This window comes from Phalacrocorax carbo, chromosome 3 (assembly GCF_963921805.1).
Source record: "Phalacrocorax carbo chromosome 3, bPhaCar2.1, whole genome shotgun sequence".
Taxonomy (NCBI): Eukaryota; Metazoa; Chordata; class Aves; order Suliformes; family Phalacrocoracidae; genus Phalacrocorax; species Phalacrocorax carbo.
Window position 1 is genome coordinate 57123694 of NC_087515.1, and position 23291 is coordinate 57146984.

At 40.9% G+C, this 23291-nt stretch overlaps 1 protein-coding gene across 5 annotated transcripts in view; it reads left to right on the plus strand.

Annotated features, from left to right (window-relative positions):
• SASH1 (SAM and SH3 domain containing 1) overlaps nucleotides 1–23291 on the plus strand; it is a 565878-nt gene that overhangs the window by 508128 nt on the left and 34459 nt on the right. For 3 of the 5 annotated variants that reach the window (XM_064446996.1, XM_064446995.1, XM_064446998.1), the window contains 4 exons: nucleotides 4828–4868; nucleotides 6389–6475; nucleotides 7787–7899; nucleotides 9594–9695. In XM_064446996.1, coding sequence (XP_064303066.1) covers nucleotides 4828–4868; nucleotides 6389–6475; nucleotides 7787–7899; nucleotides 9594–9695 — 343 coding nt within the window. Of the gene's footprint in view, nucleotides 1–4827; nucleotides 4869–6388; nucleotides 6476–7786; nucleotides 7900–9593; nucleotides 9696–18748; nucleotides 19039–23291 lie in introns of those variants that run through there. The other 2 variants (XM_064446997.1, XM_064447000.1) reach the window with 2 other exon arrangements.

Here is a 23291-nt window from a genome sequence, read left to right on the forward strand (position 1 = left end):
ATCTTGTATTCAGTCAGGAGCAGTTACAAGTCTGTCAGTTTTTCATACTAATTATGTGACTGGGCCATTTCTAATGTACACAGATAACCAAATGGCTTTGCAGTGGAGCCAGCGTGCACTTTTGTATTGGTTTATTCACTGCTGTGAATGTGCATAATATTTGTAGATTGAAAATGCTATTCAAAGCATTTTCCCCAATGGGCTATAAGTAGTCTTTGGGAGGGAGCGTATCAGTTTATTGAAGATCATAACAGTAGTGGGTTCATTATCAGATGGTGCTAAGCACCTGTGGATTTTATGGTCCATAAATGAGATGCGGCCATGTGTTAAAGCACATCTGCATTTAAAATACTTAGTATTGAAACAAAACCCCATCAGAAATCCTGTCATTCTCTGTTCTCATGTTTTTTCTATTTCGAGAATGATGAGCTTTCAAAAATCAACAGGCACATTCAGGAAAGCAGCACATGGTGTCATTTGTTTCCTTTCCCACTTCTGCAGTATGCCAGCACATTCACATCTCGGGTCATGTATGACTGTGTGTCTTGTAAAATCAGCCACTCTGTATGCGAGATAAGCCCTGGTGTTTTTCTATCTGAGATCAGAATCAGTCCAGAATTAACAGGGGAAGTTGTAGCCTAGTACCTTGATGCAGCCTCGTTAAAACCCATCTTAATAATCAGATACAATCTCAGTTGGCTTGTGATGCAAATGTGTGCATTGGTTCTTCCTTGCACTCCAAGTTTTGGAGGCCACCTCCAGGATTCAAGGGTTAATTTATAAAAGGAAAGGATTGCTTAGGCATAGCAAGGTCACCCCTACTGCAGCACTTTTATGGAAACATAGATTAAAAGACCCTTATGGATGCCTGGCTTTGCCATTGTTCATAGAAAACTCACAGACTGCAAAAGAAGAACCAGAAGTGCCCTCCAGAGGCAGTCCTCATGTCCAGATCTTTGTTGTCAAAGCGGTCTGGTCTTTATCTTTCAAGTACCGTCTTAAAAGCAGTTAGTTTTTAAAGCTGCCTTTTCTTTCTCTACCTACTGGTGGAATTTTGTCCAAATAGTTAGGAAACATTAACTCCTCTTTTCTAGTTTCTTTCCAGTTCATGTCTACTTGTTCCTGTGCCTGATTTATTAATAAGCAGTAAATTAATCTTCTTGCAGCTTTCAAGTTTGACAGACAGAACTGGCAAAACTTTTCTAGCTTTCTGTCTTAAGATAAGGTGTTCAGTTCCCTGACTGTTCTAACAGCTTTTCTCTTTACCGCTTCTGGTTTGAATTCATCTTTCTTGAGCATGAGTAATGACGGCTGTACAGCTATTCCCATATATATTCAATCTTCGTACCGCCCTTGGAATTTCCCATCCTTATGCCTTTTAGGATTAACGTGTTGGTTTTTTCCCAGTCACCCTTTTTCAGCTGGTATCCCCAGGGACTCTGTCATTTGCAAACCTCCAGCGTTTGAAAGACTGACTTTTGTGTCAGTCCTGTTTGGGTGCTTGTACATTTTAGCGTTAATGTAAAATAATTTCTGTTAAGCCAGTCTTCCTAATCAGCTAATTTCCACTCTGGCTGTTGCTACTAAATTTTGTGTCACTGATCGCAGAGTGATCTGATGTAATTTACTAAACTCTGCTGAAACCCGTCATCTCTCTGAGGCAGTAATATCTGGTTACTCGCAAAAGTAGCTCAATTTTTAGAGTCTCTTTTGTCCTGCCTTCCCCCCACTCCCCCCTTCCCCTGTTTGTTTATTTCAGCAGTTTGGCTCCAATAGGCCCAAAGTATCAGCCTAGAGATGGTTTTGAATTTGTGAGATTAATGGATTAAAGTTTTGACCCCTTCTGCAGCTCGCTTCTGGAGATTATGGATTGATAAGAAAGTACTCCTTGCCTTTGGCCATAAATCTTTTTTTCGTCCTTCTTGTCTGAACGTATACCCATACATTTCTTCTGCTATATGCTGTGACAGAGTACGTTTCATGTGAAAGCTTGCTAATGAAGTTGTACATCAGACTGCAACAAAAATGAAGGCCTCCACGGTGGAGTAATGGCATTTGGCTCCCTTTCAGACACGCAGTGCTCAAACTTCTGCCAAGTGTCACTGCATCATTAACTTTCAGTACAAGTTATCAGTCTATGAATGGAAGAACACAAATCACTTTCAGTGCACGTTCACAGAGGAGCTGCAGATTTAACAGAGTAAGGGAGTGTAATTGGCAAATCAAACATACAGCGACTCTGAGGTACTCTGGAATTTTTCACCAGACATGTAGGAAGTAAAACGCTTGATTGATTTCACTGAGGATTTTTGAGCATCAGAGTTATCTGGTGGAACTAAAAAGCAAATGCCTTACCAGGCTCTATGTGGTAGGTTTTGTTGGCATTTCCATCTCTTCAGTCCAGCTGTTAGCATTTTCAAGGTCAGCCCAGGCATGGAAGATTTTCTCTTTAGGGGACGCATGAAATTATAATTGGAATTTGCATCCTCTGATGAAACTCGGCATAGTTCTTAAATCAGTTATAAATGAGAAGGCGGACTGCTTGCTGTGGATTCTGCTCTTCTCCTCACCCCCTCTAGCTCAGGCGCCTCTAAAGTTTGCTCCTACTGCTCATCCCCTTCTTTGGAGGCCAGTGTGTGATGAGTTGGTGGCCTCAGGCTAATCCCCATTGAACAGCTGTCCACATCACAAGCATTGCCGCTACACCTGCTATGTTCTTGCGTCTTCGTTGGCAACTGCACAAGAGAAGAAAAGGATTAAAATGCGTTTGGAGGCTGAGGAGCACAAGAGACTGCCTCTCCACTTGGAGGCTGATACCACTACTGAGGGAAACTTCTGATCGTTAACAGATATAATTTTCGAAGGGTGGTGATTTGGTGCATTTCATGGATAATAAAGTCATTTAAGGTAAATAGAATAACTGCTTAATGGGTGAGGTCTATGCTCGTGAGCAAAACATAGTGGATTAATTCTGTCAGTTCCAACAGAACTTGGCTTTCTTTTTACTTTGTTGTTTCCATATACAAGTCCACAGACGTTTTATCTGATTTACCTTTATTTAGAAAAATACTCACTGACAATTTTACTTTTAAGTGTCGATTAAATTCTGGCCCTGTTAAATGTCTTTAAATTTTGACACTGGATTTTCTGAGAGTTTTTACCCAGAAAGTGCGGGGTTTGTATTTTTCTCCTGCATTTGTTATTCAGGCTTCTTAAAAACTAAGCATTTGGTGGCATGTCACCTATATCATTAACTTTTCCCCTTCACGGGTAAACTTCATCAGCACAGAAAACATTAAATGTCTCCCTCTGCCTGGTGCACTACAAATCTGAAATTTGTTTGCTTCAACTGTTTTGCATTTTGTGCTGGATTAAATTTCTAATCAGTCTGAGGTTGAAGGAGGTTACATTTCAGAGCTTCGCTGTGCCAAATCCTCCTTGTCTAGATGAATGACTAAATCAAACTGAAACTTCATACTGTCTCATTTCCCCTTTAATGATGTCCTTGCAAACTGATGAGCATGTTTTTCATGCCTACAAAACATTGACCAGTAATTGCGTACACCTTCTAAACTCTGAACTGGCTGGAACTAAAATTTTCCTTCAAGTGGTTTACTGAATTGATCAAAAACTCTTCATTGCCCTCTTCTGGGGGTCTAAGAAAACGCAAGGAGCCTGTGCAAACACTGTGGACAGCAACTGGAGTATGGCATGTGTGTATTGTTATATGGCCTCATTCAAAGAACGGTTTGGCTTGAGGTCATCTTGGTATGCTGGGGACGCATGTTTCCATTCTGCATGGCTGCAGTACAGCCACCGCACAATAGGGCATTGTCATGTCACGGGTCCAAGCTCTCAGCAAAGACACTGCAGTAATGCTTTGCACTTGGAGCCTCCAGCAAAGCCACTGAAGCTGGCAGAAGTCATTTCACTGGTTTGGCACAACTTGGTTACATAGTGATTCCCATAGGAAGGCTTCAAAGAATTGCACAAGATTTGGTAATTTCTATTAGCTCCATTTATACAGACATGAAAAAAGGCAATGAAGGGAGGCGATGTCTCATCCGAGATCCCACAATGAACCGTTGGCAGTGAGTTGGAATCCATTATGGAAAACTAGTTCAATGAACATAAAGACCGAGAACAAAAGATTTACTTACTGTTTTAGTGGGTTGTTTGTAAAGTCCATGTTCTGTTAAAATAAGTCTCTCCAGCTAGTTTTTGAGGAAGGGAGTGTACACTTGTGGGAAAGCACACAGAAGGGACTCAGGAGAAAGAAGCTGTAGTCTCCAGTCATCTATGGTTGCACTTCATAGGGTCTGGACAAGCTTTCTTCACCTTGTCTTTAAAAAAAACCTCTCTACTTCTCTCTTCCACACGGTGGCTTCTGAAAGTTTAATATTTATAAAGCATTTTCAGATTAAAAACAAATAGGCTGGAAAGTGTTATACAGCTAAACAAACACAGCATCCCAGTGTGACCATTTCTAAGGCAGCCAAAATACTGTTTTACAAATGGAAAGGCAGAAAGTATGTGAAAAAGTGTTTTTCTGAGGGATCCCTAGACTGCTTTGTCTTAACCATAGGTTTCTGATGGTATGTATTTTTCCGTGCTGGACACAAAAGGCATGTTTAAGAAGGGAACTCAGTTACTGTGGTCGGACCAGTGGGTTCAGTTTTTGTTTCCAACTTGCTGTGTTGGGAAGAAAAGGGAAGAGAAAACAGCTCATGATATATTGTTTGGAAACTGTAATTTACTGTAATCAGACAGCTCCCGTGAAATGTGAGCAGCCTACATCAGTAAGTCCATTTCTCTTTTTTGTCCTAGGCTCTCCATTCATAAATCAAGTTCAGAAGAAGGCTCTGTAGGTCAGTATATTTCATTTTATTTGATACTCCTATGGAATTCTTAAACAGGTTTTGAGCTTTGCTTGGGTTGGGATTTGAAGAGCTGAGTAAACACAATGCTGGCAGAAGTCAGCAGCATGTGGGGGGTGGGGGGGAGGCAGCTTTAAAAGTTAGATGCTGAGTGTCTCAGTGATCACTGAGGCTGCCCAGCCAGCATTGTCATGTGATAAATACGCATCTTTTGAGTTGTTATATTGAATTTCAAATGTCTGCACATTAGATCACTGTTAGCCTATCCGCTTGTAGTCTGAAAACTACCACCACCAGCGAATAACTGGGGTTTCTGTTATTTTTGTTCATGTCAGTCCAGAATCTCTTCCTTTGTTTCTCTGTTTTGTGTTCTTAAATATGTATTTGTTTTCCATTGTCTTTCACATTTTCTTTTTTTTTTTTTAACTTACTATAATTAGTTCATATTGCTATCCTAACTTATTAGCTGAGCTGGTACAATTTTGGACAAATTTTATTTTGCTTATTGGAGAGGAAAAGAAAAGCTGGAAAGCTTTTTTGTTTGTTTCTTTTTATTTTTTTTTCTAGGGACATTTCTGCACAGTCTAAATTTAAGCCATGTTTCAGAGAGTCAGTAAAGCCAGCTCTAGGGCTTCTAGTGCAAGATCCAAAATACTATAGTCACGTGCTGAAACTCAGTGGCACAGTATAAGCTGTATTCATTTGAATTTTTTGAAAGCAGAGGGATGAAGTAGTTATGGATCAGTAGCATTTCTGTCAGATCAGGCACAGTATGTTCTTTTGCAGATGGCATAAACTTTATAGCATGTGCCTTGGTTAGTTCAATGGAACACAGTTATATGCCCTACCTTGAGCCAGATTGCGTTCTTTTTTAGATCAAATTATTTAATTCTGGATCATCAAGCCATATGCAGATCTGATATTAATAGACGTGGAGACCCAGCCTTCTACAGTCCAGGCATACAGAGAGCAACAGTCAGATATAGTTGATGGTCTTACAAAATTTCTCATGCCAAGCAGCAGAATGTGCGTGTTTGTGCATATGCGTGTGCGTTTGTATGTACGTATATATTCTGTATAGATATGCACACACGTATTAGAAAATCACTTATCTGAGTTGTGGCTTAGGCTGCATAACTGTGGTTCAGTTAAAGAGAATAAACCAAGAAAATGCTTCAAAAACACATCCAGACTTGACATTAACAATACAACAGATATCAAAATGAATGTAAAATATTTTCTCTTTATAATTCAAAGTTACTGGCTTATCTCAGTCCTCTATAGCATTGGCAATTATAAAAGAATGTGCATTTCCCTGAAATAGCTACATCAACATATTTCTAGTACAGAATAAATCAAGAAAAACAGAAATTTGATATTTTTTATTCTTGTTTTTGATTTAGAAAATATAGCTTAATGCTTGAAAGCTTCTTTAGCATTTACTAACTGATGTTTCTTTCTGAAATTCTTTTTCCCTCTCCCCTCATCCTCCCTCCCCACTTTCCTTTTAGGGAAAGCAGACTGGAAAAAGAAAAATAAGTTTTTTTGGCAGAATTTCCGAAAGAACCAGAAAGGACTAATGAGGCAGACTTCAAAAGGTAAATCTTTTTTAAGAACGCACAACCTATCCATATAAAATAGAATACGCCAGCATCTCAAAGGAGGAAGATTCATTTGCAACCATGTGGCAACTGGGGGTCTGTGGATCAAGAAGTATCGCAGTTTTAGTTCATCATGACAGAGCTCAGAAAGACAAGTCATATTCTGTGAGACTGCATCTGCATGAGGCTGGGATGCTTTTGGACCTGACTGTCAGTGAAGGCACAAACACAAAGTGATGCAGTTAATATATATTCACAAGTAATATCAAGATGCTTTTTTTCCTCATCCTGACTTGATGAGAGAAATGCTGATCTGTTTTAATTAGAAAGATGTTTCTCCTTTCTTTGGCATTTGGTTACTTTGACCTGTTTGCTTTGGGCTTGAATCCAGCCTCTTGTTGTAGAAGACAATACAAGAAGAAGTAGTGAAAGTGCATCTGGTGACTAGTGAATATGTAGAATCAATTTCACTTAAACTGACAGGTGTCTTTCTCTAGTTCTTCTCCAAAAGATGCAGCTGTGCATTACTTTAAGTATTTCTCTTCAAAGAAAATTTGTTTCCCCATGTGTATCTGTTAGATCCTTCTGTTGCAAACAGATGCTTCCCCACATCACTATGTTCAGATGGATTGTGAAGGATGACAGGAACCCACTTATGAGGTCAAAAAGGGGCACATTTACACTCTGTTAAGCATAGGTCCTTCCTGGCTCTCAAGGCAAGTTCTACCTGTCTGTGCTGACACACCAAGCTTGTACCAAAAAGAGAGGTCCTGAAGTTGAGAGCCCCAATACATCCGGCACTATGTGCCAGCTCAGTGGCCAATTAGATAGGCTGGATAGATCGGGGAGAATGGCCAGTCCGCAGCGGAAAGCTGCAAGGGCCCAGCATGCCGTTCCTGGAAGGGCTTCCCATCCGCTCTGGCAGCTGACTACAGTATTCCTTAGGGCTAAGAGCAGGACTTTTCTGACGTTACCACTTCCTCTCTTGATTCTTGTCTTTCAGGGTTAATAACTGTGTGACGACAGTCACGTTTTATTTCTCCTTGTCACACTTTCCCGCTTTCCACGTCAGAGTAGGCTTGGTGTCCTAGGCCTAATTTACGTCCTTTTCTTGCTCAGTTACTTCCAAATCATTCAGTCCTTTGAAATCATACTATGAGACTGCTCTGGGGAAGGCCTGTTTCTGGCTAGCCAGATCCACGTGGTGACCAGATTTCAGAGCACTAGGTAAAATCAAGTCCCATATACCCTGCTATGTGCATGGCCTCTTCTTACACAGGCTTGTGATCTCTGTGCTTTTTCCTACAGGAGAGGATGTAGGGTACGTGGCCAGTGAGATCACGATGAGTGATGAGGAACGAATCCAGCTGATGATGATGGTCAAAGAGAAGATGATCACCATTGAGGAAGCACTTGCTAGGGTATGATATGTATACACTTCAGTTTCCTGGAGAAACGTGTTTTAGGATGTAGGATATACCAGTTTGGAGTTTTCATTTACTCAGCGAACATAGCAGAAGGGGAGAAATCTTGCCTGTTTGTCCCATCACACCAGGGAGCGTAAATTAGGCAGCAATTCCTTTGTTTACAAGGAAGAAGTCAGATTTAGCTCAACCAAAAATAGATGTCAAAAGTACAGCAGATTAATCGATGCCTAAAAGCATTTGCTTCTTTCCATTGGCAATAAAGGGTGCCAATCAGAGAAAAGCTCAAGTGTATACGTTTTCATTGCAGCTGTCTAAAGGTAAGGAAGATTAATCCCACCTGTACTAGTCCTTATTTATCATGTGTATTCATAGGATTGTTTAAGTACTAAAAGGAATGATTCAAGTTTTGCTGAGCTTGCCTTATTTGTTTCAGAATGCATGTATTTCTTATTATTTTCCTGCTGCTAATGGCTGAAGGGCACTTTGATTGAAGGGTTCCATTTTCAGCAGTTAAAACTTTTAAAAATACTAATGTTTAAGCTGAAATTTCTTCTGCTTGTTTCTTATCCAAAAAGGTGGTGTTTTAACAGTCTTCATGAAAACATTTGGCCGGTTTTGGCATTTGACGTTAGAATCAACACAAATGTATTTTTTGAGAAGTACAGTGGCTGCCACAAGTGTTTGTTTATAAAGTCTAAATGTTAATAAGCTGGAAGAAAAATAACTGTAAGGAATTGTATTTGTGCAGCAATAGGGCTGAGATTTTAGTTGCTCAGGAGAAAAAAGGTCAGTGTTCAAGTTTCTACACCACTTTTGATTTTGTACCCTTGTGCAAAATACTGTGATGAACACAGGGTATTCTGTAGGGGCTCCATTAGAAGTGCAGAAAGCATGATTTAGATCGCCAGTTGGCACTCGGATAAATTTCTATGCTGACATACTGTATCTTGAAATAGATTATCCTAGAATAGAAAGTTATGTTATTGTCTGAAGAAAATATTACTTTGCTGGGAATCACATAATGACAAAAATGCAAATTTTTTAAAAATCACCAGGTGGTAATATTAGGAGTTCTTTTACTTCTCTGTTGCTAAAAATTTGGGGGTGGAGGTTTGTACCTAATCTTTATGGTTAATATGTCCTTTTACTGTTTCCCTCTAGTGGTCTGAGCTACTAGCAGCAACTTTTTTTTGTTTGTTTTTTTTTAATATCATCAGTTCTTGATGATCCTTTCAACAGTTTGACTCCAGTAGGATTGGGTTTATGGCTTAAGTCTTTTATTGGAAAATGCGAAAGATGGTCTTTAGTTTTAAAAGTTAGTTCCTAGGCTTTACTGCAGATAATTTTATTTATAAAGGAAATTGGCAGGCTATTGTGATTTAGTCTGTCCGGTGGAAAGTGTGCCTCTGAGATGGGGATGTATAACTATATTTTACCAATTCAATTAATCACAATTCAGTGTTTACAGATCACTTCCTTAAAAAAAAAACCTCATCATTAAAACTTCTGATTCTAAAGCAAATTAATTTATTTTGAACAAGTGAGACATATAATGCAAAAGTTCTGATTTTCCCAGTTCTACAATGATATGGGGGAAAAAGAACTGAAAGGACATTAACTTTTGCTATTTTAATGAAGATTGATAGCTTCTCACCGGAAAACGTTCTCTCTGTCTTTTCAAATTTCAGCTGAAAGAGTATGAAGCCCAGCACAGGCAATCGAGCACTGTGGATACTACAGAATGGCCTGATGGCTCTTACTCAACATTTGATGGGTCTTCCAATTGTAATGTAAGTACCTGTCATTCTGATATACTCCCCAGTATCATTTAATATTTAAGTTCTTTTATTGCAGTACAGAAATAGCCTGATTTACCTGGTGATTTCCTTAACAGCAAATGTATCATTTGACCTTGCAATGCTATGTTCTGTCTGCAGAAAATCTTTAACATGGATTTCAAATCTTCAAGGTCTGTTGTCATAGACTTTAGCAGTCTTATTGTATAATCTCTCTCTTTCTTTTTTATTTTGGTTTTTTTTTTTTTAATCTGGCCCTTTGTCACTGAGCTTTTGAAGCATAAGTGATCCCACGCAAAATTGCCCATTTTCCAAAATGCACAGAAAAGTTTTTTCAGGTAGTTCAGACAGAACCGTTTCACTTTACTTCTCAGTTACTGTGAATCAGCACTGTTTCTCAGGCCTTCCTAGCCCTTGTTGATGTATCCTAGCTGAGGGTCTGGCTAACTCCTAGCTGCCTACTGCTTTCAAGCAGTTCTATCTCTGCATTTGCTAACTCTCAGCTGAGAGAGTTTGCAGCTTTTGCAAGACCCATAAGCAGTGAGGCAGCTTTCCTACCTCGTTTTTACTTCTGAGCTGTGTAGCTCCTGGTGTTTTTATGGGCACCAGACAGTCCTTGTGTCATGCCATACTGAATTAATTAATTTTTCCTTCCAAATATCTTCATTTTCACTGAGTAGTTTATTCCACTTCATTTCTCTAATTGAAAATTCACAGATAAATCTTAGAGAACACCACATTCGGCTGTCAAATCCAAGCTCTTTGTAACCCATATAATCGAATCATAGGCCTTTGAGACCATTGATTGATTTATTTGTTTTATTGTCAGTGGAATTTCCTGCTAACTGCAGCAGACAGTTATCTTATCCTCCCTAAATGAAGAGGAATGCGATGTCATTTTATGAGATGTTTAAAATATTTTTGTGGTGGAGAAAGATTTTCTTGTTTGTATTAAAAAAATATGCCCATCTTTAGTTAGATGGGAGCAGAGGGGGACTGATGTTGCCTTGTATCAAAGGCAGTATCAGATATATCAGAAATGTGCAAAGAATAGAAAAGGGAAGGATCCCGACTCTTCTGCACTGATTGTTTAGCCAGCTGAAAGATGTCTAGATGTTTTCCTCAATAGTATTTGTAGCCTGAACTTTCCCTTCTTAAGGCCTTTGGCTAAGGTACCTATAGCATAAAAGCCTCAAACCTCTCATTTACCGAACCTCAGAAGGATACTGAGTTGTTCTCCTAAATCTTCTGACAGTGGTTTACACTTGCGTTGAAGTTACTGAAAGCTGTGTATACCTCTGAGGACAGAATATGATTCAGTATCTGCTCCCTAATGGAACAACTTGGCACCTTTTTTCTAAAATTATTTTCCTAAGCCATCTTTGCCCTTTGAGTCAAGAGCTCTGTTGCCTCTCTCTGCTTTTCTGGTAAGATTTGAACTGTCTTCCTGCGAACTTCGATGAGAGGTATCTACAATGATGGAACAGAGATCCCACAAGATTTTTGACCTTGCTTCTAATTTTTATCCTGGTTACATTTAACAGAAGCTGTGAAACTGCTTGCCTTCAAGGGAAAATCAGGTCATCTGCAGAAATGAAACTTCATGTTAGAGCAAAAGTCTGCTTGGCTTCTTTTTTTGGTGGACAAGAAAGGAACTGGGCTTAACTGGGGTGAAAAACTTTGGGCTATAACTGACATGCAAGAGGGAAAACAAAACAGTGCGAAGTATCAGATATGTCTAGAGATAGGGCATGTGATCACCCAGACCATTTTGCCAAAGGACATCTCTGTTAATCTAAAATGACCAGCTTTTGTGAGGTACAAAGATGAATCTGTTTTCAAGTCCTTTCTTTGCCAAATAGTTTGACTTTCAGTGTCATTTGTGTGATTTGTACTTTGCGAATTTGGAATCTCAACTTAAAACTGTCCTGCTCGTTTTATAGAGGCCACGAAGCAAAGATGTTTTTCCATATATTAAAAACATTCTGTTAGATAGCCCACTGCCTTCTAACCTCAGAAAGTAATTGAAAATGTGAGTCACCGAAATTGAAGTTTCTGGACTGAATTAAAACCCCTTGGGCAATGGCTCTTCTGGTTCTGCTGGCACTTTTTCTGATTTCTTTTTTTTTTTTTCTTCAGTCTTATGGCCAAATTGTTACTAGGCAGTTTTTAATAGAACATTGTGATCATACTTGATCATTTTGTAAACATGTTGTAGCACAAATGCTAAAAGTAAATTGCAGGATAATTGCAGATTGAGGGAATTTAGGAAAAGAATAATTTTCATTTTACTTGCTATACCTTTTTTTTTTACCCTTAGGGGTTTAAGATATATCGAGACACTATAATGGCTTTTTTTTCCCTTCAGATTTTGTCTTCCCAGGCAGAGAGATGTGCTGGTAGTTAGGACGACTTGGGAGGATGGGTCACTAGGTTTTTGTGGAGAATCTTGGTCTGTCTTTGCCCAATGAGTACATTTCAGGAAGAAAAAAGAAAAAAAAAAAAAAAAGATAGAATCTAGGCATTTAGAGAATCTAAAAGCAAAGGCAGAATGTTTGGAGTGTTCTAAAAGTTTAAGTACTCCATACTACCAAGTCAGCTCAGCCCACAACATAAGAACAGTCACCTACAAAATAACATCTAAAGGGCAAATATCATTAGTTGATGTTGTTTTCTTTTTTAGGGAAAAAAAAGATGACTTTTTTTATTAGCTTGTATAACCATCATGTGTTTATGACTAACATTGCTGGTTTGATCCTAAACTGATTTTAAAGATTGATTTAAGGATTCTTTTCCCCAGCTACTCCTTTTTTAAATTACTGTGCCAAGAGATGGAAACTTGCACTTCATACCCTTACAAAGCTAAACCCTAAAGATGAACCACAAAGGGTTGAAGGGTCGTCATCTCAGCACCCAAAGGGAGACAGCCCGATGTTATTGCTGTGCTGTTAATTGTATGTCCTGTTTGTTTGCTCTTTAGAAACAAACAAACCAAGGCCATGCCAAGCCAGTAGGTGACTTGGTTCTTTGCCACTTGAGAGCAGTTCGTAGCTTTCAGTCTCACTACTGTGGTCCCTTTGTTTCACAACAAAGTATGCGTGTTATTTATTTGCTAATGTGGGAATGCAGTTGAAACTGTTTTTCTTTTTAGTCAGATGTATAAAAAGTCTAAAACGCGTCATCATTTTTTACAATTTTATCTCTGAATATTTACGTTTCGTCTCTGTTGAAATGAAGGCTGCTCACAGTAACTCTGGACAAGCTTTCATTGCCTTGTGCCAAGTGTTGGGATGTAAAGCAGGTGCAGATTACAAACGGATCCCTTTCTGGATTTTAGATAAGGGCCTATTTGTCCTCAGGAGTCAGAAAGCCCAGGGAAAGAGAGGACTTCAAAATTGTACCACATTCTGTCTTCATACTGAGGTGCCTTTTATGCTTCTTAAAGATAGAAGCCCATTTGATAACTTTTGGGGGCTGATATTCTCAGTTCAGCTGAAACAGGGCTGCTTCGTCCCCAGAGCCCTGCTGGTACGGCTCCAGCCCAGCTTGGAGGACCAGCATTAGGAGAAACCGGTGTAAATCCTTTCCTATGTTCTCTGCTGAAGGAACACTAATTGATACCAATCGCCACGTTTGATGCAGGAGTGGGGGAAAGGAGAGAAGCAGGAGGGAAGTTGTGACAAAGTGTGTATCATACGTGTGCTGCCACTGAAACAAACCACTAAGTAACTTTGCTGGCAGTTTCTGTAGATGCAAGTTAAATGAAGTTGTAATTATCCCTGGACTGAACTGTTTTATCGTTATTGTCAGGCTTCTGTGTTTCGGTTTTGATCAGCAGATAATGGTCAGCCATCCAGAGCTCATTAGCCTGAGCTTCCAGGTGGTGTAGCCAGCCTTCGTTTGAAGGGTGATGCACTGAGTTGTGCCGCGCTCCCCCAAGACCTCCCCACCTGCCACATGTGCCCTTAGCAGCCTCAGGAGAGAAGCCATAAAATTTATAAGCAGGAAGAAGAAAACCAGCATCTCCCTTCAACAGTATGGCCCGTGGGTGGTGGGAAGCCCACAGTGCTGGTTTTCCTCCCTGCCTTCTGAACACTTCTTTACCCAAGACTGTCAGCATGGCACTGTTACCAGTAGAAAACTGGCAGACCTGGAGGTGTGTTGTACACATCTGCATGTGCTGTGAGGCCAACACTGGGGAAAAGTCCCCCTTGCATCACTGCTCTTTTCTATCTTTTATCAATCTGCTTCGTAACAGACAGCATCAAATCAAGTCCATACAGCGAAAGCTGTAGCTGGAGTGAGATAATCTTTTGTTGCTCCTGTTCTTCCTATTATTTCCTGAGGATTTTTTCATTTACCAGATCATTAAATGGGGCTAAAACTTGAAAGGGAGTGCAGTGTTGGGTTTGCGTCTACTACTATTGTCAACGGCAGAATAACAGACAAGAATGGACTTTGGGTCATATTCGTTTCAATCCAAGAGGTGCTGAAGCTGTTGAATCAGGAGTGTATCACCTATGGTACACAGCTGACTCTGACAAAAGACAAAGTCTGATGGAATTATCTCTGGCTCACAACAGTCATTACCATGTTGTTTGGTAAGTGTGAAGAGCAGGAAGAAAAGGAATAATTACAGTATAACTCCTGTAGCACCAACTACCTCAAGAGTAAATCTAAGTGTAACTACAGCAAATCCACATTATTCAGGGTTATACTATATTTCAGTGATTCAGATTGTGGATGCTTTCTAAACACAGCAATTTTAAAATTTATTTTTATTCATATTACTGATGGATTCGTAAAATCTTTAACCATTTGTTAACATTATTTTTGCTCATACTGCTGTTTTGGGGACTGTTTTAGGGGACATAGTACTGTTACAGTAAACAGGAAAAAGTCCTTCTTGTGGTATAATCAGTTTAACTTGTTAGAATTAAGCTCAAAGTTGATGCATATTAGGGAGCTAGCATTGGATATCAATGGAGAATAGAGTATGATGAGTTTGGGGTTTTTTTGTTATTTAAGCAGTAGTGTTTAAACTGAAGCAACATGGATACTTTGAGCATTTTGAGTGTTATGCAGTCCATTAGCCTTCGTTTTGCTGTTATCACAGGACTTACCAGCTTTTGTAAGCTATTTTTTTGTCATGAAAGACTAAAGGGTGGAGGAGGATGTTCCTGTGTTTCAGTTCTTGGAGAGCTTGTTGCCACCTCCAGGCTCTGCATGCTCTTTGAAATAATGGAGGGGAGCTGATGCTGAGCACGGCTATGGATGAATGCAGAGCTTTCATCTTCGCTTTGAAGAGTGTACCCCATTTCTGTTAAGATTTCCTGAAAGGCAGTGATGTGCCTCATTGTATTGGATGGTATATTTATTATTACTATCCAAGTTCCTGTAATACTGTCAGTGCTTAGTAACAGTTATGAGGAAGAAAGAGCTAATAAAAAGACGTGGCTTCAAAATGATAGTCCTAAATTCCCATGCTATGTGCCTATCATAGGGATGTGTCCTGGGAGGTGCTGGCTGCCCTCCTTTCCCACTAATCTCAGGGATGGTGTCCAGCACCTCTCAGTGACAGCTAGTAGCAAAAAAATTACAGCATATATTGTTATGATCTTCCCCCCCCATCCATGCGTAACAGCAGGGTTTCCCATGGGTATCATAATACAAAAACCTTCATGGGAGAAAAAATCGTCATTATGGTTCCCAGGACACAACACAAAGTTTTAAGTAAGGTCAGTGCTGTGGAGTGATGACAGCAGAACGAGAGACCATCATCAATGTGTTTATATTTGGTTTTGTAGAACACTGTAAGGAGTTTTTTAACTTATTTGGTCTGAAATTTTCCAGAATGCTTTAGAATTTGCAGGAGAAATGCATTTATTTAAGAATAAAACTTATCACTTCTTTGAGCATTATTTACCATGCAAGACCTGCCCATGTTGTCATCAGATACAAGTTGGCTAGGTATGTGTCCTTAGTGGGACTAAACACTGTCACCCCAGGATTGTACTGAGCAGTTGGCAGTAATGTAGCCCAAGTAGACCTCCTTCTCACTGCCAGTAGGAGTTGCTCCTGCAGATGTGAAGACTGGATGTAATTAGTCTGTCGTAAGGTCTTTGAGAAAAATCTTCCAGCTATCATGACTCAGAGAAGAGAGCTTACAGTAACATGCAGGCAGTGACTGTAATGAAGCATGTTCATAACCACTTCTGTTTTGACTGCATTCAGACTTTACCGCAAAACATTTGGCCACGTTTTTGGGGAGGGTGGGAGGTGGGAAGGCAAATTAATTTAATATTCATTCTAACACATTACTTGGATTTTTGATACCTTTTTGCCCTTGGACAGCTGCCTAATTTCTCTGTTTATTACCTAGAGGATGGGGGATGGTGGTAACAGCTTTTTCCTACTCTCCCTGCATGCATCAGCCAGCAGGAGATGCTGTAATCCATAATGTGGTTTCCCTGCCCCCATCTTTTCTGAGACCAAGCCTATTAAATTGGAACAAAGCCTTTCTTAGTTCAAGAATTAGAAATCTCAAAAGCCGTGTGTCTCACTGCCCTATTTGGCAGACTCAGGCTGAATAATCTTTACTTGTGGTACAATAGAAAATTTTAATTGCGCTCCTGTCGGTTACCACTTGCCCCGCCTCCCCGCCGCTGGTGTTTCCTTCCTTGCACTTAGGATGGTAACATTAATAGTTTGATTGTTTGAAAATACTGTAAGAATGTAATTTAAATGACTACCCCCTTCACTAAAGGGCTCTCATTGTCTTCTTTTTTTCTTTCTTTTTTTTTTTCCTCTGATATGAATTCCACTGTATTTCTTGTATTGCTGTTCCAACCTTGGTTTTCCAAAATGCAGAGAGGTTGGTTTCCAGCACCAGTGGTGTTCTCCATTCATTAAAAGTGCAGCCTACACCAAAGAATAGGGATTCTCCCCAGGCCCTCTTAGCCTTGCCAAAACACAAAATGCAGTTGAGAGAGCCTTGTTAGAGAATCTCTTTCCCATGCGTAGAGGAGGCTGCAGGAGAACTGGAAAGGAATGCTGTGTTGTACCAGATAGGGAATAATGTAATGTAGAGCTTCATTCCACCACATATACCTATGACAAGTGGTACATGAGTACAGTTGTAATGTCATTAAAATTAATTATGCTAATCAGTGAGAGAAACGCTTTGCCATGAGGAAATGTGTCTGGCTTGCAGATGCAAACGTCAGCAATGTGTTTCTCAAAATTATTTAACTAAAACCTGGAAACAGTTAACACCTAGGAATTTGCCTAAGCAGCTATTCTAGTATCAAGACAGACCTCCTGGGAGAATTAAATTTTTGTGCTCTTGTTACTTATGACAAATATTTCCCACTAATTTCAGCAAGCGGTGTCGTCACCAGCTAATGTGTAATATATCTTTCACCAAAGTAGCCGTTGGATGCATCTTTGATTTCCTAGTAAATAATCACAGACCAAACCCAGACTTGGGATTGCTGTTTCCTTCAGCTTACCTGGGGGGGCTGACACCACTGCTGCACATTCTAGACTTACGCAGCCTTTGTAATTCATACTCTTGCAGCTAATTATGTGAAGTGGCAAAAACATTAATGACCTCTGTTAATGTTCTTAAAAATTTTGGAGGCTTTTAGTTGTAACCTCAGGATATGATGTGGATTATCACATCTGAGCTTCACACGGTTTTCTATAAACAGCCTCTGCAAGTTTTAGAGGTCTGTGAAACTTTCTTAATGGAACCAAAACCTTCAAAAACTCAAGTTGCAAAGCCCTGAACTTAGATCAGTTTCACTCATGGCCATGAGCTTTTAAAGGGAATCTGGGATACATTTCAAGGAAGTCGCTGTCATGTTTCACTTGATGTGGGCTGGTATGTTATTGAAATTGGAGAACACTAGCTGGTTTTATCTGAAGCTTAGAAATTTCCATAGGGTTTTACATCAGAGTTTTGGGGCTGAAGTAGTTCAGGAGTAAGAACCCAGCTACAACACACCAATAAATGAAGTTTACATGACTGCTAGGGAGTAGAAAAGCTGTGTACAGTCACTACTACAAAGACAGAGAAATTGAAAAAGGATATTTGGCTAGGTGACTCATTAAAATCAGCCAGTCATCAAAGGAAGTAGATGTTTAATCCTGCTGTGATTTCAGAATGTGTTTGATCTGCGGCAAATCCAGATCAACTGGCCATTGATGGTATGGTCCTGAGTAAGGGGAATATTTTCTTGGCTTAAAGAAGGTGCTGTCGTGATATGCCTTTGCCACTGCTTTCCACCACTGGATACCAGTGCCCTGAACTAGTAAAGGTTTTGGTCTGTGTTTTCTTGTGCTCTGAGAATTGTCTGGATTCTGGATTTGTCCCAGGGTTTGGGATTAGGTACGGTTGCCTACAAGAGGAGTGCCAATTTACCTGAGCATCTCAGAGTCTGTTTCTTAGGAAGGGAGGTCAGAGCCCAGCCTAGGAGGAGAAGTTGGAAGTCATGCTACAGTGCTTCATAAAGCCACAACATGCCTAATTCTAGACCAGTCTGAGATTTCTGAATTAAATATTATTTGCCTTTCCAGTTCTTAGTGATGTTCTTTTTTTATAGCACTGAAACCAAGGGGAAAGGAAAAAAAAAAAGCATCTAAGTTCAGTAATTTAAAAAACATTTAAGGAAGGCTTATTTTTCTGTCAAATTAGCCCTTTATAAAGGGAAATTCTCAGGAGGGCTTTTTGTCAAAAGTATTAAAAAATGAAAATAAAAAAAGCCTGGTAAAGGGCTTAAGTTATATTTCCTATAGGCACAGCCTCCACTCTAGCAGCCGTGTTTGAGGGTCAGTCTTCGTCCTGGCTTTGCAGAGATTCTCTGTATTTTTTTCTTTCACTGAAATTCCATAGACAGTAATTAAGGAACTGGAGGCCAGCAAGAGGTCAGCAAGCCTTCGTCAGTGAAAACAGGGATTGTTTGCCATGTACAACACTCCCTTTTTTCCTTGTGGTGAATAGAAGATTTGCTTAGAGCTGATGACTTATGCCTTTCTTGCAAGTTATGCAGCTAGCGAGTAACTGGGGGAATCAATCAGTGAGCAGAAAACAGCTAATTGAGTCCAGCATCACGCTTTTTTCTTCTTTACATATTCAGTGCTGGAATCGGAGCCAGTTTGGTGTCTGATAATGTAACTCCAGAGAAGAGGCATTTTGTGCGCAGGATTCGGAACGAATACAATACTTAAGAAGAAGGGTCTGATCCTAAATTTTAGGGTTACGAAGCTGACAGCAGTTGAGGACTCAGGGGGAATTACTCGAAACTGAGGTTTAGGCCTATAAATGCCGAAGCTGGTAAGTCACTGAGCATGGAGCGTGATGTGGAGAGGATGTGCCTCCTGTTTCAGAGAGGCAGAGAGAGAAAAGGCTTTTGTGGTTATTCTTAGGCACAGCACAGCATGCATAGCTTTTCTCAGTTCTCCTCTTCCTTTCCTATGGCTTTTAAGTTCTTGTCTGTTCTATTTTCTTGTCTCTGACTTTATACAGGCATCTTTATTAAAACCTTAAAAAAAGTTAGAATTATTGATTTTTTTTTTTTTTTTTTTTTGGCAGATGTAAAGCCTGTTAGACAGAAAGAAGAAAGGACACGTGTAGCCACGTCTCCTAAAGGGAACAGCAGAATCTCGTTGCATTTACTATAGAACTCGTAGTTCTGAAGTGAGCTAGCCAGGGCTGGGGGATGTGATGTGATATGCCCACAAGTCTGAATGAGTATTTTTGCCCCACTTTGCTGAACAAGAATTGTCTGATAGCCAAAACCAATTGTGGCTTGGGCTTAATCAGCTATTTAGAGATTTCCTAGTTTCTTAGATGGGAGATTTCGTAGAGATTTCATTTGGGGCTGAACTATTACTGGGCATAAAGTGAATTGTAAAATCTTAACATCTCTCCAAATGCTTCACACAGCTCATGTAAAAGTCATATATGTTTTTATTTATGGAGGTGAAACAGATTAATCAGTTATGATAGCTTTAACTGGATATTTTCCTAGAGTTTCTTAAATGCTTTTATTAGGACCTGGCTAGCAGGCTTTGCCTATCTTGTGTTTTTTAAGGGCTGCTGCTATAACGCTGAAGTGTTTCCAAACATAGACCTGCCGAAAGCTAGCTACTTATTTCTGGTTTACATTTTGCCAATTAATTCCAAGTACCCTAGTTAGTGTTAGTCTTCTGTGTGCGTGTGTGTGTGTGTGCGCGCGCGCACGCCTGTGTGAAGTACTAATTCAAAGGGGGAGGTTAGGATTGTTATTTCTATGGCGTGTGAAATGGGCTGGATGTTAGAGAGCAGCAGAGCGAGGCGTGTGCCTTGCCTCCAGAGCAGGCAGCAGCAAAGAGCCTGCGTGAGAAAAGTGGGAAAGAAAGCAAAAAGGGCACCAGGAGCAGAACTAGAGAGAGCTCCTTGAATGTCAAAGTACATGTGCTAATTTCCTATTTGTTCCTGAACGTAAGGCTTTTTACTTTGATCTTACGTACGAGATGATGCAAAGCGTGGCCTTTAGGGGTGTGCGAGTAGGAAAAATATTGCAAGCAGAAAGGATGCTAGAGGTGGCAGGGGGAATTGATCTCTCCTGGATTTGATAGCGTCTTCACAAGTTTGTGGCCACATTTCTTAGCGGCAAAGAGCTGGGTGGTGGGGATGGGCCTTGGCCTCTCCACCATTTTCCAGCCATGTGGTACGTGGTAGCTGCAGTCCTCTGGTTGCAGTCCTTGGTATTTCCAGATGCTGTTAATTTAGTCCCTGTTTCCCTGTAGTCCTTCACACGTTTGTGCAGCCGAGCTCTCCAAGCTGGCGGGTGTCTGCACCGTGAGAGCATTGCAGATGTGTCGGGGATGCACTTGCTCCAAGCGGTGCAGGGAAAGGGGGCTCCGCCCGGCCAGCCCCGCCAAGGGGGCCCTGCAGGCTGTGCCGGCTCCCCGGCAGCCCGGCCAAGCCCTGCGCTCTCTCTTTAAAGCAAGCGTGATTTTTGTGCATGGGCTTGGCCAATTTGTTATGGTTTAAGGCTGTGGAGCCAGCTGTCTGCAATCTGATGTAATGTTGCCCTGGAAACCAGAAATGAAACACTTAAGCATTCACCACAGAATTACTACATACAGCATTAGCCAAAATAATTAAAAGTTGAGCCATATGGGCTTTCGGATGGAAAAATTTGGAGCGGAGGAGATGGAAGTTACGTTGTTCCTATTTACAGTACTGCAAATCCGTTTGTTTTCCCCTCGGAGCACGGGGAGAGGCCTGCTCCGGCAGTGCATGGGGGACGGGGAGATGGAGGGGCCTCGACTGTTTTATCAGCGCGTTAACGATGCTGAGGCTTGGTCTAAGAGGACAGCGGGGAGCCGGGGGCGGAAGGGGGTGCAGCATGGCTTCCTCCCGTGCCGGGGAGCCTCCAGCCTAGCCTCTTGCAGACCCATCGTTCCCTCTTTAACAGACTATGTCTAGCCTTTCGCAGTTCTGCAGCACACTGAAACACCCCTTAAGGGGGCAGAGGGCAAGAAGAGGGCTGGCAGCCGGCTGCACAAAGCCCCTTGCCAAGGCCTGGCTGCAAGAGCTGTCCAGGAAGCCATTTGCCCGGCCCGCCACGCATTGGGGAGATTGGGGTGATTTTCCCATCTGAAGACAGGGACAGCCACCAAAAAAACCAATTGGGTCACTGTGGAAGTGGGGAGGGTAGAGTGGGTCGGGGAAGTCAAAGCATCGAAGTTCAGTGATTTCCAAATATGTCGCTTATGGCCTGAATGCTTTGCATTTCTGTTTTCTTTTTAATATTAGCTGTAAAAGAAAGCATTGCTTGAGCTGGAAAATTAAGCTCTGTTTCCCATGTGCCAAAATGGAAACTTTTGATAATTTCAAGGCTTTCTTTTTAAAAAATTGTTTCAAAAACAGGAAACGAAACTAAAGTAACCCTTTTTCAAAACAGTTTAATTTTCAAGGAATCAGCATTATTTGACAAGAAAGTTTCCTGAGCAGCACCGCTGGCGGAGTCATTGATGGTTTTAGGCCTTTTTGCATAAACTTATTAGCCATCCTTTTCCTTTACAGAGGATTTTCCATGCCGTAATATGATAGGAAATAGGCTGCTGGAGAGAGACTGACTTTGGTTTTAGTCTGCCCGTTATCTGGTGGCTCCTGTTGTTAAGCAGGAGCAGTTCTCGCCTCTCTCGGCCAAGCACTGGCACTATGAAGGGTGTGTGGCTGCCTGTGGAGGACTGCAGCTCAAAGGGTGTCGGCAGTCCTGAAGTGGTGAGGAAAACCAGCTGGCATTCGATTACAATGGAACTTTATTTATTTCGAAGTGTGGTGGGGACGCCCTGGACCACCCACCCAGGTTTGATGTCCATACCTTGCGCTGAGGCTGTTTTGGCGCTCGTTTTTGTGGTAGTAGTCATGAATGCCAATATCAGACATTGTAAAAGCTCTTATTGTCATTGCTGAGTTTTCATAGCCCTGAGGGGGACAGTTCTTTATTGGATACCAGTGGTGCAAAAATAAGACTAGCTGTTTAGTCTTTGGTGAAATCCTGGGCAGCCCGACCAGGTATGAGCCATTCTCTAAGTCTTGTAGAGCTCAGTTTTACAAACAGTAGTCTTGCAAACCAAGGGTGTATGAAAAGTAATGAAGGGAAGCAATGACTTAGAGTAATTGCATTTAAACTAAACTTACCTCAAGTGCAGAGAATGCATGATGGTTGCTCACCAGGATGCACTTAATGACCTAAGAAATCTTGACTGAACTTCTTGATTACAGTCAATAATCCATTTGTCATCTTATCAAAATTGGTCTGCCGTGTTTGACATGTCACTAAGTTGTCCCAGCCATAATCTCTGAATTAATGGTCATCTAACTGCTTAATTTATCTTGATATAAACAAGTCTGGTACTTCTTTACAGCCTTATTTTTCCCAAAGGAAGATTATTAATTATCTAGCCAGCCTGTACCCATAATAAATGCATTCCTGCGGCTCTCGGACAGCAGAATGGCAATTTCTGCTACCATATGCAGTCCATTTGGTATTCCTGCTTGTTTTGGAGTCACACGAAGTTTGTGGTAAATCGGTAATTGATGGTGCCCTTGCAGAAAGTGGCTGAAGTTTATGCTCTGGTGTGGTTCTGCTGGCCTCGTGAGGTGTGTGCATGAGAGGTAGGCTTTCAGATCTGCCCTGGCTCCTTCAGGCACTGTGCCTTTGAAAGTGTACCCATGCAGCTGCTAATTGGTGTCCTGCCCCATGGCATCTACTGTTATTACCACATCCTGATTTTTAAGTGTATTTGAAAAGCAGAAAGTGCTTTCATATTTGGCCTGTCTTTTATTCAGCCTCTGGATAAAAAGACAGCATCTGGGGAAGAGGAGACGGGTAGCCTTTCTTTTTTTCCTTCTTTTTTTTTTTTTTTTTTTTGGCTTGCATTTGTTGCGGATTTTTCTTATTTTAAAAGTTGTGTTAAGGAGAAAGAGAAAAAAGGATGAGCACACTGTGGAAACCCAGATAGCTGCGCTGACAGGAAGTTGCATGAGGGTTTTTAGAGCTGGCCATTAGGAATGCGGTGAATTGGCTG